At 44.2% G+C, this 17,193-nt stretch overlaps 1 protein-coding gene across 1 annotated transcript in view; it reads left to right on the top strand.

Moving 5' to 3' along the window:
* SLC25A12 (solute carrier family 25 member 12) overlaps positions 1 to 17,193 on the top strand; it is a 194,416-nt gene that overhangs the window by 77,880 nt on the left and 99,343 nt on the right. The window contains exon 9 of the mRNA XM_068245524.1: positions 3,766 to 3,850. Coding sequence (XP_068101625.1) covers positions 3,766 to 3,850 — 85 coding nt within the window. The remainder of the gene's footprint in view (positions 1 to 3,765; positions 3,851 to 17,193) is intronic.

The following is a 17,193-nucleotide window of genomic DNA, read 5'->3' as shown; positions in this document are numbered from 1 at the left end:
CGTGATTTGCCCGGCGATTGGATTCACTTAAGAATCTACTGTCGGTGATTGAACAGCGTTTCCAATTATAAAGTTTAGAATACTTACTGGGTCTCCCAATGTTAATTTCTGCTGGCTTCCGGCACTACTTGCCAGGTTTCCTAAGTTCCAGCTTCTGGCCTTTAGCCCCACCCCCAGCACAAGAGGTGCTTCTCTACTTCCAATTAGACAAGTGTCGATGACCTCTTGTGTGAGGGGGCGGAGCTACGTGCTAAAAGCTTGACTTAAGTAGGTCTGGCAAGTAGTTCAAACTTTATTTAAACATAAAAATCGACCACAAAGTCACTGCAAAATCACTGTTGGAAAGCAATTTATAAGCGATTCTGCAGCACTCCTATCTCTTGCATTGAAGCGCAATTGCTCGAAAAATGGTGCAGGACTCGCAATTCTAGCCAAATCACAATCACTCCTGTGGGTTCACCAATATTAACTTTCAGCAACGTATGACTTTTTGGGATTGCCGTCGATCATCGATGATCTCAAAGTGCACCTGAAAGCTCTCTAGTGGGCCCCAGCCCTCATCAAATTTACCAGAGATCTCTTACCTCGACATGACCGACTGATTGAATATCAATCGATTTTGTTGACAGGATAGAAGATTTGCATGAATCCAGGGTGGGGCAGAAGCAGTGGTCGATCGATGAACCATAGTGTTGCACTGCCAAAAAATATTTCCTGTCTATAAGGTTACATATTGATATATTAAATTTAGATGTGCCTTCATAAAACAGAAGGTATTTGCAATTAATTAGCTTTATATCAACAAGAATTAACTCCCATAATGCATTACTTTTGCTTGGTGAGTGACTGATTTGCATATTCACACACTTTGCAGAAGTGATGCACCATATACGTTACTGCTTGCTCACATAAATATGAGTAAATGTAAATGCCTACTGTTTCAGGAAGGAAAACTTCTATGTAGGATAGCTTTTTGAGTTTGAGGGCTTATATGCTCCTTTCAGTCCCGTGCACAGTCCTAGTGGTTTTGGAACACTATGACTTGACTAGCTAAAATTCCCATTTCTGTTCAGTAAACTCTATTCTGCGGGAGGTAATTGAAATCTTTACAGTGGACATTCATAAAAAAATGAAAACCATTACCTTGCCCCATACTACTAAAACGGTTTATTGCTGCTTCTATCCCAGAGGAGAATGCCAACTTTATTTCCTGTTTTCTGTCACTCAGAGGCAAATCTACAGGGGTGCAGATATGGCATGTGCCATGGGTGCCTCGTACTGGGGTCGTTGCTCCATAGCATTTCTGCTGTTCTCCATATAGATTCTAGTTTTTATCTGGGGGACATCCTGCTGCCCCTTTTTGAGGAGGGGGCAACTTCCTAATTTTTGTGTGGGGGATATGTACGGGCTGATCTATTGCCATACTCTATTCTCACAGGCCATGCTTTACTTCAACTTGGACACAGCCAGTTCAACTGAGACTGCACCTTAAAGTGAACCAGAGATGAAAATAAACGAATGAGATAAACAATTGGATCTGTCCTTCTACTCCTAAAAATTACTCTTTTAGATATCTCAAGATTTTATCTTATGCATAAACATTTACAAAGCAGATTTAATGTTTTATAGTCTCTGCTCAAATGCAGTGTCTCAAGAGTCCCAGAGTGAAAATACATGAACTATTGACCTTTGTATCTTTTCCTCTCACAGTAAAAAGCCCAGGTATCTGCTTAGGAAAGTGTTTTATAGCTGTAATTTGTTATCAGTGAGCTGACTGAGTCCTGACTGGAGAAAAACTGTCAGTTCCATTGCTAATTAGAAACTCTTTCAGGCAGGGAAAAAAGAAAAGGAGCACAGCATACGTGTCTGTATGGTAGCCACTGTATATGCACATGAGTAATGCTGGGTCACACGGAGATTTTCTGTCCAATTTACTGCCAGATCGATTATTTCCAACATGTCCGATCTGCTTTCCGATCGATCTCCGAGCATTTTCCGATCGATTTCCTATTGAAGTAAACGGAAAACGATCGGAAAGCAGATCGGACATGTTGAAAATAATCGATCTGACAGTAAATCGGACAGAAAATCTCAGTGTGTACCCAGCATAAGTAAGGTGGAGAGCGCTCGGTGGGGTGAGGTTTATAATTTTCACCCGCAGCTTACCAACGTATCGGGGTCCCCACTATCCCCAATGTTGCTATAGTGCAATAATCTGTAATCAAGTAGGTAGCGCTGGCATTCTTCAGTAGTTTTAAAGAAAGCCTGTACTGAAAAAAAGTTCCCCTGGGGGGTACTCACCTCAGTAGGAGGAAGCCTCTGGACCCTATCGAGGCTTTCCCCGCCATCCTGTGTCCCACGGCGGTCTCGCTGCAGCCCCCGGAACGCACAGGCGACAAATCCGACAGCCTGGGCAATATTTACCTTTTCAGGCTCTAGCGGGGGTGCTGTTGCGGCTCTTCTGACAGAGATAGGTGAAAATAGCCGATCTCCATTGGGTCCGCTCTACTGCGCAGGCGACTTGCGCCTGCGCAGTAGAGCGGTCCGACGGAGATCAGCTATTTTCGTCTATCTCTGTGAGAAGAGCGGATACTGCGCCTGCGCTGGAGCCAAAAGGTAAATATTTACATCGCCGCCGCTTCGGGAGGATTTTCTCTGCCGCCGCCGTGGGACCGAGGAGGACAGGGGAAGCCTCAATAGGATCCGGAGGCTTCCCCCACCCGAGGTGAGTACCCCCCAGGGGAGTTTTTTTTCATTACAGATTTACCTTTAAAGCACTTTTTAATTGGTGTTTGTCAAATAAAATATACATAAACTGTAATTTGTAAAATACATTTCTGTTAAGCCTATTTCTACACAGTATACTTGGTTTGTGTGAATGAGCGCAAGAATGCACCACATATGGGAATATTGAATAAAAATGTATTGAAACCAAGTATCCTACCTAATACAAGCCAACTGTCTCTGCATCCAGCGTGTGTCCCTGTGTGTGTGTGTGTGTGTGTGTGTCCCTGCTCTGAACAAACTGTGCATGTGCGCAGAGACACTGAGGGGGAGTGACGCGCGGCTTCAAGGGGCGGACGGGGCCGGTGGGTGTGTGCGTGCGCGCGGGCGCACGCACAGTGTCATGCGGCGACAGACCTAGAGCCCATTTTTAAACGGGCTTAGGTCAGCTAGTACTGTATATAAATAGGCTTAACAGAAATGTATTTTACAATTTACAGTTTATGTATATTTTATGTTTATCTGACAAACACCAACTAAAAAGGGCTTTAAAACTACTGAAGAATCCCAGCGCTACCTACTTGATTACAGATTACTGTATATGCACATGTCTATTTCTTCAGGTCACATGTCATCTCTGGTATACTTTAAGTTTGTTGGATGGCGCAGCTAACCTAAAATCCCCCCTCTTGCCCCCTACTTTGGGGCGGATTTCAGTGTTAGCCATAGGCACTATTTTCCCTAGATACGCCTCTGTTCACTCTCTCAATGAGAAGCAGTTCATTTTTTTTTTCTAAATTAAAATAGGTGTGCTTACTTGCTAAAATCTGCCCCCATGTAGTTCTAATCCATACCCTCATTACTTGTCACGTTTATACATCAGCTCTTCCCCAGGGAGATCCCTCCCCATCCCTCACATGGGTCCAGACAGTGAGGTAGAAGTCCCCAATTACCTTGGCTGACATCAATAATCGCTATGAGAAAAGTTTTGATGAGATGTGAGTGTTTTCTAATTCTAATGTCTTTATCTTGCGTGTTAAGGCGTCTAACACTGCCAGACATCGAGAGAATAGCACCGCTAGAAGAAGGAGCTTTGCCGTACAACTTAGCTGAAATTCAGAGACAGGTATGTATGCTATCGATACCATTGGTAGTGTGATATATAGTGTTACATAGCAGGTTGCCTCTCCTGAAAGGAAGGCAGGACCGGGCATGCTAAAGGAAATACTGGCCCATAGTTTGTTTACCCGTGGTCTTCAGTACCTCCAGTAAAAATGACACAGCCTGCCATGATGGGCTCTGTCTAAATGATGGAGAATGGGGGGGGGGGGGGGGGCATTTAGGGTTAAATATTTACCTGTCCTGATGTAATCTTTCCAGGCAGGTGATCCAGTCAGGCAGGATATTCAGAACAAGCACTTCTAATCAAATTATTTTTAATTGTTTTAATAGAATATATGCATAAAAATGAATACAGAAAATTTTCAAAAATCATCTAACAATGAACAGATATACAGATCTAGTAAATCGATGGGAATAATAAATGAAAATGATAACCGGATACAGTCTGAGCAGTCTATGAAATTACCATGTCCTTTGGAAATTGTAAGTCCAAAGAGCAGGAAATAAAAAGTTTATGCGTAATTGTCCAAAGATAAATGCCCAGGACCAATTGGGCTAGCAAATCTGTGATGATGTGCATTAGCATTGAAGGACCTTGACAGTCTGTGTGTCCTGCAACTTAACCCTCTCTCTGCTGGGGGGTAGAGATTGTCATGAGACATGTGCAGACTCTGCCACATAATCCAGTTCAACCCATCTCATTAGAAGGAGAAAATGATCATATCCTAATTTTTCTCTGGTGTTCACAGATATCAAACATGGGTTAATTATTATGTTGCACTTCAGAGGAAACCATATGTTTGTGACAGAAAGTGGTAACACTTCTTGCTTGGGCACCTTCAGGCATTTATAGAAAGGATGAAAATATAGTAAAAATGAATATTATTTATTTCTAGGTTAATTGAAGGACATTTTATTCCTTCTCCCCCCTGACATGACATGGGAGAATGTTGTTTGGCAGTAGCTGTTTATGACCGTGATTTAGTTTCGGGTTTCCTGACTTCTTTATCAGTATCCTTGTGAAGTACGTATCAGAGAATATTTGAGGAGTCATTACATGTGGTAACTAGGCCTGCTAGGAAGAAGTAATGGTTTTAGAGCTTTCCCCTGTGAGTGGAGTTTTACAATCCTGCCCACCTTCTGTTTTAAGAAGGCAAATCACGCTAAGCATGGCTTTTTAGCAGGAGGGCTTTTCGGTCTCTCTTGGTCCCCTATACTTTCCTAGTGGTTTCGGGTCACCCGAGCTGCTTGGGTATTCTGTAACCCTGCCTACGGAAAGTGTAAACGCCTTCGTTAGACACTAAAACGTAAAAAGGGAGTTCCACAGCACACCTTTGTGCGCGTACTTTTATGTGAGGCGCCCATCTGACGCAAGCCAATCCGTCACAGGGACATTAGAGGATGAGCTTCTAAGAGGTCCAATTTGTGACCTGATCAATAAAAACTGAAGCCCTGCAAAAAATAACCAGTGTTGTATAATTGCAAAATAAATATGATGCAATCTCACTGTTTTCTGAGCCAAATGCATTGAGAATAGCGGAAATGGCAGTTATGTACCCACTGACAGTGGAGATGAAGATGTTCAGCTTGCCTCTGTAATACTCAGCCACATTGAGGTGTATGGAGAATTTCCCTGCAGAAGGCACACAGCATGTGGATTGCAGAATCACTCAGCACAGCCCTGCAGGCAGCTCCCATCGCTCTCCCTGAATACCTGCTAGGTCTGTTCAGTGCTACACAAGTGTCATGAACAGATGTTCAGGAAGTCGGCCTCTTACTTATTTTGAAATCGCTCACAACCTGTCGCTCCGGGCTGGTGAATGTCACAACAGTGAACTTGGCTGGCCCACCAACAGAGACAAATGAGACAGGGAAGAAATGTGCTTTTTTTTTTTTTTTCCTTCTTACATATCCAAATAGCTCTCACTGGGGAAGCAAACATCAACAAGAACTGCTCAGTATCTGCTGCAACTCTAGTTAAGACTTCCAGCTCTGTAATGTAGACCGTAACACTCGATAATAGAACACTGTTTATCCACTGTCTTCTGATTGTTTATACTATAAAACGATGCAATGAAAATAAAAGTGCAAGCACATTTCACTTTTGCATTACTAAAACTAAATGTATCTGTTACAGCGGATCACAGGTTGCCAGCTCCTTGGTGCTGACAGCCTGATTCCTTTAGAGCCCTTTCACACTGGGGCCGTGGGGGTAATTTTACCGCACCCCACCGCTGCCTAATCTTTGTCTATGGGGTAGTTCATACTACCCACGTTGTTACGCTGCGACAGAAGTGCCTTATCTAACGCAAGCACATGCCTATGTTGCCGTGCGGCGATCTGCGTCGGACCGGCAGTCATGAAAGTCTATAGTGATATAGGTTTAAAAAAATGTTGGCGGTAGCGTTGTGGGCGCGCATGCGCAGAGGCGTATTTTTACAATACGCTTCCGCATTTCCGAAACAGGAAGTGAGCGCAAGCGAGCATCGCTTTCTGTTTGGATGTCGACCAGAAGGGGATTACCATGTATTAACGCGGTAATCCCTATTTTTGGCGGTGCGGCCCTCTGGTTCTGCACCGCTTCCGCCAATCTCTAGTCTGAAACTGGCCTTAGTATTAAATCATAAATACATCTTCTGCAGTGCTGTACATTGTATATATAGTCTTGTATAGTCTTGTCACTTAAATGTCCCTCAGAGGAGCTCATGATCTAATCAGACATATCTTCATCATGTTCTAGGGCCAATTTAGGGGAAGCAAATTATTTATCTGTATGTTTTGGGGATATGAGAGGAAAGAAGAGTGCCTTGAAGTAACCCATGCAGACATGGGTAGAACATACAAACTCCTTGCAGATAGTGCCCTAAGGGCCTGTACACACTGGGTGCATTGCACTGCGTTTTTATAATCGCCTGCATTTTTTCATTCGCAAAGCCTTTTTAAAAATAAAATTGTGATGAAATGTACACCTTGGTGCAATGCAATGCAAAACGCAAATCACAGTGACTGCAGCTCTTTTTGAGCGCTGCGTTTGAAAAATTGCATACAAAAACACAATGTTTTTTCGAGGTCTAATCCCAGGAGACCTTGCAACTTCCTGTTACAGGACTTTTAGCCAATCACCAACCACAAGGAAAACGCAAGCAAAAACACAAACGCATCACAAAAACGCAAGCATGCGATTTTAAAATCATACCATATGTGATTTTAAAATTGCTTTGTGATTGTTCCTGGCAACTGGGATTCAAACTAGGGACCCAGCGCTGCAAGGTGAGACTGCTATTCGCCACCATGCAATCATGCTGCCCTTGAGGCATATCCCCATGTGCACGTGTCTTCCTGCGTGGCACGAACTGCCAGACTGTCGGGCACTGCACCAGGGTAGAGAGCAGGCGCTCAATCATTCGGATGGAGAACTGAAAAAGATCGGGCATTTCTGTGGCTGTGTGAAAATGAAGAGTTAAGTTGGGAAGAAAAAATTTGTAATAAGCAGTGCTATTCTTAATAACAAATTAAGTATTATTGATCAGTGGGTAATATGGGTTTGATTTGAGAGGAATTATCTTTTAAGTATTTGAATGTAAAGTTGTCTTAGCAAGGTCCTCCACAATCCATCTGAAATGTGTTTGGCATGATCTTTGGATGCTCCTTGGAGAAAGACTTCGCTTTGTAGTTGGGGACATTCACACTGTAGGCTTTGATCGAGCGAGACAACTGTTCTTCATCAGCACCTACCTTAGGTGTACAAATGAGATGGACCTGTTTTATTTGGTCGCGGGGAGAAGCTGGAAGACGTCTCCCTCACCACGAGAATGAAGAGTTCTTGGTGGTGCAAAAACAGAATGGATGGAACCAGATTAGCAACTGATGCAATTATAAGAAACTGATCCATGTAAACAGAAAACGTCCGGTTACTGCAGGATCAGTTTTTCATCCGGTACAGTGTGAATCCTGCCTTACAAAGACTGATATTTCATCAGTACAGGTAGTCCCCGACTTACGAACAACCCACCGACACAAACTGCCTGAAAATTTTAGAAATTTTATTCTGTGGGAAAGTCAAAAACATTTTTTATTCCAAAAAGACTTTGTAGTTTTTGAGAAAATTGATATACAAATGAGTAAAATCACATCCACTAATCGGGGACTACCTGTATGGGCCATGCAGCATAAGCAGGGCCAGATTTACTATAAGGCACTGTAGGCACGTGCCTATAGGTGCCTGATGATGGAAAGGTGGCTCACTCCACTCTCCGAGCGCCTCCCTCCCTCCTTCCTTAAGCAGAGTCCTGATGAGTGTAAATGAGAGGTTACTCACCCTGCTCTCAGAATTCCACTGACCAGAACTCCCTTAATTCAGGGGCAACTGAGATACTTCTGGCTAACTAACACTAAGGGGCACCTTTAGTTACCTATGATGGGCAAGGGAAGTATGGGAGAAGTGAGAGTTGGGACAGCCAGCACATTTGCAGTGCGGTTCGGTGGGGTTTGTAGGTTTATGGAGGGCGAAGTTAAGTTGTCGGGACATATGTGCCTATAGGCTCGTGTGAGGTTAATCCGGGCCTGAGCAGAAGTTCAGCTCATTCTTTTGAATCTGCTCAGTTCATGCATGGTGTACATATAATCCGGGCCTCAGCTACCATAGGAAAAAATGGGCAATTGCCCCAGGGCCCCAGAGCCTGTAGGGGCCCCCCAAGGTGTCCCTCCCCCATCTTAACTGTTGCTTCCCAGGGACTCTGCAGAGTCTGTTAAGTTGGGAGGTGATTGGGGGATGATCAGCAGACAGATCTTGGGCCCAGGAGTGAGAATTGACTGCAACAAAGGGCCTCTAATGATGCTTTTTGGTCGGGGGTGTCTGTTGGGGGGCCCCCAGGCTAATCTTGCCCTAGGGCCCAATTGTTGAAATGTCCCTGCATATAATTAAGCTGCTGGGCAATTTGGGTGCAGGGTAAAAATGATATACAGCTCACCCTGCTCCTGCACAAGTTCTGACGGTGTTAATTACTATTCCCCCTCCAGGTCGCCATGGATAGTGGGAAAATATGTAATTCAGCTGCCAGCTGTTGCTGGCTGCAGAATTTCACTGTTTGTATAGTAATGTGGGCTCTGTCTTTTGAGAGCGCCCAAATTACTGTCTGAGTGCTACTTTAGCCATAATTCCTATTACGGGCCTATGGTGGCACCGTCTGTGCCAAAATCTCTGGCACTGGTTTTAGTTGCTTTGCATGCATGAACCTCCTATACCAGAGGTGCGGTGATAATTGACGCATTACCAGGTTCTCTTTTTTGTGTACATGGTTGTTTGGCGCTGGGTTTTTGGGTGCACAAATTCTGGGGTTGTTAAATACTTTTCTCCCTGGAGTCGTCACAACTCGGAGGAAGTAGTAATTCGGGGTCTGGCAATTGCCAGATCCCCAAATTCCCCATGGGACTATAGAATTACTGCTATAGCCTCGCCAAGCTTCGGCGCTACGCGGCGCTCAGCAGGCGCCAAAACGCCCTGCTTCGCTGTTTGTTTTTCCTTTAGTTGTGAAAATGCTAGTGGTCTACCAAAACCAGGTGCTGTATAGCAATGCCTATGACCCCGCCTAAACAAAACTTTTTTAAGCCTGGTAGCCTTGAGTTCTCCTTTATATTTTATTTTTCAGTACATTGCATATTCAAGTAAAATTAGGAGAGACATTTCAGCACAGTCTCACATTTGCACTAATCACCCTGTTTTTTCTGTCTAATAAAGTCTCCCAATCACGTGTGTGATTGTCATGCCTTCATCCCGAGAGTGTGGAAGGCCACATGTCAGTTTGCTGTTTTGACACGTTAAGGGAGACTGACAGAATCATATCGCGCCCTGACTGTCTGAATCCTTCTATATATTGCTGCTCTGAGAGCCATTTATGAGACACCTGTTGGGGCAGCAAAATTAGGTGTCTGAGCAAAGGCTGCAAGTGAATTCAGACTGATTAATGTCACAGCGGTGATTAATCAAAACTAATTACTGTATTCAAGCAGCAGAATCCTAACTTCATTTTGTTGATTCTGGGAGGTGGGAGAGAGATGGGTACTGGGCGGGGATGGGCTAGTACACTGGAGTATTTGATGACAAGGGAAAGCTACTGGTTGTCTTTTGGCATTCCAGTCAAAACACTGAATATGTAGTACAGCCTAAATGCCATTTGCTGAGTAATTATAAAAATCCAGAACAAAGAAAATTAAATGTCATGAGTGCGAGACTGGCAGCAACAAACAGCAAGTGCCTCTTCCTCCGAGCCCTATGAAAAAGAAGCAGTCACAGACAGGCTGAGGCAAGAATCCTAATTTATAGTCTTAAAGAGGAACTTTACTGAAAGATAGTACAGTAGTAGGGAAAACAATTGAATCAATACATTGCTAAGTGAGATGTTCAAAAATGGATGATAGATCAAGAAATGATTGATATTTGCCCGCAGGTCATCATCTTTACTACTGGCAGACATGAAAAAAACAGCACCAACTGTCATCATCTACTAATAATGTGGTAGGTTAAAAGGTTGGGTATATATATATATATACACATATATTATTATTATTATTATTATTATTATTAAGTATTTATATAGCGCCGACATATTACGCAGCGCTGTACAGTGTATATATATATATATATATCTTGTCACTAACTGTCCCTCAGAGGAGCTCACAATCTAATCCCTACCATTGCCATATGTCTATATTCTGTAGTGTAAGTACTGTAGTCTAGGGCCAATTTTTTTTTTTTTAGGGGGAGCCAATTAACTTATCCGTATGTTTTTGGAATGTGGGAGGAAACCGGAGTGCCCGGAGGAAACCCACGCAGACACGGAGAGAACATACAAACTCTTTGCAGATAGTGCCCTGGCTGGGATTCGAACCAGGGACCAAGCGCTGCAAGGCGAGAGAGCTAACCACTACGCCACCGTGCTGCCCATATATATGGCCGGATTTACCATATGGCGCTGTAGGCACGTGTCTTGATAGAAAGGCAGCTCACTTCCCGCCCTCCCACCTTACCTATGCAGATTCCCGAACGGAGTGTAAATGAGAGGTTGCTCACCTGGGTCTCGGCATTCCACTGCCTACATCTCCCTACAGTCGGGGCACCTCTAGCTACCTAATACTAAGGGGCACCTGTAGCTGCCTATGACAAGCAAGGGAAGTAGGGGAGAATTGACAGCTGGGACAGCCAGCACACTTGCGGTGCGGTTCAGTGCAGGTTTGTGAGTTCATGGAGGGCGAAGTCTAAGGTGCCAGGACATCTGTGCCTATAGGCTCCTGTTATGTAAATCCAGGTGTGTGTGTGTGTGTGTGTGTGTGTGTGTGTGTGTGGTGTGTGTGCGCGCGCGCGCACAGATGGAGATACTGCTTGGTTCGCCATTATTTCCCACAAAGCAATCCAGTTCACAGACAGGTAAATGTCAGGGCCATGGCCCTGACATCACACTGAGAGAGGGGTTTCACCACAATGAGCCACACAGAACCTCCCTGATGATCTGTTTGAGAAAAGGTAAAGATTTCTTGTCGGAAAAGGGGGCATTGGCTACTGATTTGGATGAAGTTCATCCTGTGTTAATGTTCCTCTTTAAATTATTGGTACTTTTCCGTTAGCCGAGCGCATCCACTTGGTGGCGTTCATTACTATTCCCCCTCCAGGCCGCAGTGGATAGTAGGGAAAGATGTAATTCTGGTGGATTTTTATCGCCACCTAGTGGATGCGCCCGGCTAACGGAAAAGTACCAAATTATTATGCTTCCCCAAGCCGGGTGACTGTTCCTCAAGAGAGAGGTTAGAGAGGGACACAAGAGCTAGCCTAAATATGGCGTTCCTGTATGATGTACCAATCCTAAATGTCTGCTATAAGCAATTGGTGTCAGGATCATTTGGATCCCTGGTTTTGACTCTTTGCGGTCCAGCACTCACTCTGAGCATATGCGGTGTGTGTTTCCACATTGGATTATCCTGTATGTGGATCCAATGTCTCGTTTTTTCAATCACAGAAAAAATGCTAGCTTGTTTTCAACTCCTGCCATGTCAGCACTGAAGAAGCAGTTGCATAGTATGGGCCTTTCATTGTCTAAGAAGCCAATTCCTGCAGCCCTACTTAAAGAAAGCCTGAACTGACAAGTCAAAATAAACATGCACAAGTCATACTTACCTCCGGTGTAGTCTACTCCTCAGTGTCTTTCTCCTTTCCTGCACCCTGTTTGTTCACTGTGATCAAGGGAATTTTCCGTCCTCCATTTTGAAAATGGCCATTACCCATAACAGCTTTCTGGTCAGCACACAGTTAAACTGTAACATCGCCCACCTGAGTTATAGGGAAACTTGGAGATTACCTGGTACATCAGTTTTCCTCTCAGCTATAACTGACAGCAACTGATATTTTACTGACAGCAACTGGTATATTTCAGATCTGACAAAATATTGTCAGAACTGGAAGGGATTATTGTCAGAAGAAAATGGTGAGCTTCTGAGAGGAACTGATGGCAAGGTAACTATTCAATGTTCATTTGAAGTTACCTCATGTGTTTATTTTAAATATTTTTACTCAGTACAGGTTCTCTTTAAGCCAGGTGCTGTTTGGTTTCAGTGCGCTCGCCATTTCACTCTTACTACATCAGTTCATATTTATACAAACTATATATATTTTGCTAAATATGCATTTATATGGTGCCCACATATTCCACAGTGCAGTCAGTAACAGTCAGGAACAGTGTGTATTTACTTATTCACAAACAGTTTTCGGAGTGCACACAATTTTCGGATCACATTGACACTTGCTTAACAAGGCAAAGCGCAGTGCTGCCTTTCACTGTTTGGGTTGTAATGCAATGTGATTCTAGTTGAATCGCAATGCCGGCAACATTTGTGGTGCAATTTCATTCGAATGGCATTTTTAAAGAGGAGCTGTCAGCCATATTATCTCAGAAAAAAAAACACATATATAAGTAGATAAATACTTGCTCTACTTACAAAACATATGTATTGCACTTGGCAAGGAGATGAACAGCGCTACTTAAAAACAGACATTTGCCTACCTGCAAAAGAGTGCAAGCCCCACTTGTGGGATAAAATACACACCTAGCATACACATGACCTGTCTACCACAGGAGGATGTTGGTTTCCGTAACAGCTTGCATGCAACCTATTAAGTACTCGTCCCTCCCACTGTAAAGAAGTCAATCCTCCATGGGAGGGGACCTAACACTAACTAAATCCTAACCTATGTATATGCATAGCCTGGGTGCGGCTAATCAAGTAAATTCGAAAATTGAAAATTGCGCAAAAGGTGGATCAGCGCATCACCAGGCCGCCTCCGAATGGCCTCGAATCAGAGGTGCGCTGAAACTGCAAACGCACCTTGAACCCAAACGGAAGCTCTGCATATACATCAAAAGCAAAGCTGTTAAGTGGGAGCAGCTGACCAAAAATTAATTAAATTAGTACATGGCAAGGAAATGAACAGCGCTACTTAAAAATAGACAAGTGCCTACCTGCAAAAGAGTGCAAGCCCCACTTGTGGGATAAAATACACACCTAGCATACACATATGTATTGCACTGTCCACGTTTTGATTTCAGCAATTTTTTTTACAGTAAAAAAGAGAAAATCCTTCTAAGCATTTCCCATTTTAAGTGTGGCTATTTTGAAGCCAATCCTGATGTCATTTCCTCCCTTACTCTCCTCTGCTTGATTTGCCTGCCCTTCACTATAGAAAGTGCATTGTCTCAGCATGAGAAATATTGGCCAATCAGAGAGGAACAGCGGTGTAGGAGGGGAAAACAGGAGGGAAAGAGGCTTCAGCCAATAAGGCTGCATTAGTTAAGTCCAGTGTCGTACTGGCAAATGGTACAGCTGAGGAGATTCACTTTCTGGCCAAGCAGCAGTAATCATGTGTTGTTGCTCACAGCTAAGACTTGCTGCAGGTTTCTATTGGGAGTGATAACACAGGGTTTCTGCTGCTTTGCCAGCAGGTGGATTTCCTCAGTTTTTCCACCTCCCAGTCCGACACTGGTTAAGTCTGAAGGGAAGTAGTAGAAAAGCAAAATAGGACAACCCAGCATGCCCTGCAATTTCCTTTTTGTGTACCAAGTTTTGTGTGTACGAAATAAGTCAGTTAAACTGGGGAATGATCATTTATCAACATGAAAAGTAACAGTGATTTTAACTTTTGGATTACCTGGTTAGGATCCTTATTTCTTGTTTACCAGATAAAAAGAAAGAATTGATTTTTGATTTTATGCTCAACGGTTACACTTTAACCACAATTGACCCAAACAGCTCAGAGCAAGTGTAGAGGGAAAGCACTTGCACCTGCGATTGGCAGCCAGATGTGTGTGCGGGCCTTTAATGAAGTCTAATCTGCATTGCAAAGCCACTGATTACTATAAAGGCCATTTAGACATAAGATTTTTGTTAGATAAATTGTTTTGCCAGGCGTATGACTCACCTCCTCCCACTACAGCACCACAGCTCTGCATTACCTTCATGCTCAGCATGTAAAGGATGACGCCAGCTCAGAACGCCAAGTCAAATCCAAGCCTTTATTCATTGCCCACAGCAAGAGTGCAAACAGCAGACTCATATACAAGTCACACATTTCAAGCTACAAAGAAACTCTCAGTCATACCTTATTCTGGCTGTTCCATGCCATATAAAAGTCACCCCATCAATCAGATTAGGGAGGGGAGGAGCAATGGCAGAAGAAACTACAGAATATGGGAAGAGTCAGCGGATCAGTATTAAGATTTTACTGCTCACTAGCAATGAGCAAGAGAAAATGGTGATGAACCTGAAATTGACCCCAACATACATACAATGATACACAACCAAAAGACTGGTCAATGGCACAGGAAAAATAATATGGGGGTGGGGATAAATTGGGCACAGGGAAAATAAGGAAATAAGGCCAAGAGCAATGAGAAAGATACGAGTCCTGCTGTATTATAACTGGGCTGTTTTAATGTATACATTGTAGATGTAACACAGGTCACGGTGCTGGCAGATGAATGGTGGACCCTGCAATAGCTTAAAGTTATAAAAACAAATCAATATGATACCAGTGTGCTTAACTAAACAGGCTTATTGCTGCTTCCACCTCCTGAATCAGAGGCAAGGCAAGGCGTGCTTTTACTGGCCACACTTGTTGGGTGTGGTTGAGGGGTTGTTGGGATGTGCTATACTGGCCACACTTGCTCTTAGGGGTGAGGTATGGTTGATGTGCTGATCACACTTGCTGTGGTGGGAAGAGGGGGGGAACCGGTGTTATACTGATCACACCTGCTGAGGGAGTGAGGGGGGGGGGGGGGGGGGAGATATAGGTGTTGTACTGACCACACTTGCTGTGGGGGATGAGGGTTGGGTGTTGTACTGACCACACTTGCTGTGGACAGGGAAGTATGGTTGATGTGCTGACCACACTTGCTGTGGGGGATGAGGGATGGGTGCTGTATTGACCACACTTGCTGGGGGGGGGGAGCAGTGTTATAGTGACCACACTTGCTGTGGGGAGTGAGAGATGGGTGTTGTACTGACCACACTTGCTTTGGAGGGTGAGGGATGGGTGTTGTACTGACCACACTTGCTTTGGAGAGTGAGGGATGGGTTTTGTGCTGGCCACACGTGCTGTGGATGGAGAGGTATGGGTGTTGTGCTGGCCACACTTGCTGTGGGGGGTGAGATATGGTTGACGTACTAACCACACTTGCTTGGGGGAGGGGGGGGTGCTGTACTGGCCACACTTGCTATGGAGGGTGAGATATGGGTGAAGTACTGACCACAGTTGGTGTGTGGGGGAGGTATGGTTGATGTACTGACAACATTTGCTTAGGAGGGTGAGGGATGGGTGTTGTACTGACAACACTTGCTGTGGGGGCTGAGGTAAGGGTGACATACTGACCACACTTGCTGTGGGGGGTGAGATATGGGTAAAATACTGACCACACTTGGTGGGGGGGGGGGTGGGGGGGTAGGGTTGGCGTACTGATGACACTTGCTACATTGTTCAAAACTAAAATAAATTCCCTTCCTTGACTCAAGCTTTGAAGGAATCCTGAAGAGAGGGAAGTATGGAAAGTGGCATTGCTGACTTACTACTCCCTTCTCCCTCCCTTTAGGTTCCTTTTTAAGGTTTGATCTCCTGTTGTCAGTCATGGTATTCCAACCTCAGCGAGTTCATTACACAATTGGATAAATTGCGCAATAGTATATTTCAGCAGTCTTATCTGGTGATGCTATTGCGCAATTAGCTAAATCGTGGAACTGACATGGTCATGACTACCTTCAAGAAAATGTACAGCTTTGGCAGCCTTCTTCCTTGATGAAGTAAGGTGTCTACTGCAGCTATTGTGTTCAATAAATTAAACCGTGGAAGATAAATTCCATTTCGATCCATGCGGTTCTAAAAGAGCACAGACCTCTGCAATTACCGATAAACAGCAAATTTCAGGTAACCAGACATTGTGTGTTATCTGCTACTATTTAATCGGGCGAGAGAGACCTATCCTTCAAAGAAAATTACAGTATTTTCAGGCATAGAAGTTTCAGCCAAGAGAGTGATTTCAGACAATGGCGAGTGTAATCCTTTGGTTTTTTTCTGTGACTGGGGAAAGCTCACGAGGAAGGGAATTGTCTTTCAAAGGGATAAAGATAAACAGGTGTTCCTAAGACGGGGAATCCTCGTTCACAGATGGAGGTACCGGCATGTCTGCTCTGTCAGGTCATTCCTCACGCCTGCCAGGCAGTCATAACTCATACTTCAAGAAGCAGGTCTATTTATTGTGGGATTTTTGGCTACAGTAAGTCTGCATGCTTTAATCCGCATTGTTTTTATTCCGCAATGACTGCTATTAGCAAAGAATGCAGAAGCAGAGTTAGGCTAGGTTTCCATTTATGCGAAAACAGGCCGATTCACCGGCCACAAATTCGAGTGGAATTTGGCAGCCTATAAAAGTCTATGCAGAGCATCCGAATTTGTGGTCGGGGAAAAAGCTGAGGGCCTGCAGCATAATCATCGCATCACCCGTCCGAATCCAATAGCCGTGCATAGCGCGGCTAGAGGGATTCGGCTGCGAGACACGGCTCAGCTGTGCCGGCATTGCGTCTCGCAAGACGCATGCCGAGCACAGTAGAAACAAGCCCTTATGGCTGAGGATAACAGTCCAGCGGCAAATACTTGCAAAAGGGATATTTCAGTCACATGAAGAATGAGAGGCGCTCGTGCTCAAGATCATTGCCTTTCAGGCACTTGTGTTGACCTAAGGAAGCGGGCCAAGACCCTTGAAACGCGTTGTCTTAACATGTATGAATAAATGGAAAGTATGTGGGCACTCATTT

This window comes from Hyperolius riggenbachi, chromosome 7, assembly GCF_040937935.1.
Source record: "Hyperolius riggenbachi isolate aHypRig1 chromosome 7, aHypRig1.pri, whole genome shotgun sequence".
Taxonomy (NCBI): domain Eukaryota; kingdom Metazoa; phylum Chordata; class Amphibia; order Anura; family Hyperoliidae; genus Hyperolius; species Hyperolius riggenbachi.
This window is presented reverse-complemented; position numbering and strand designations above follow the sequence as displayed.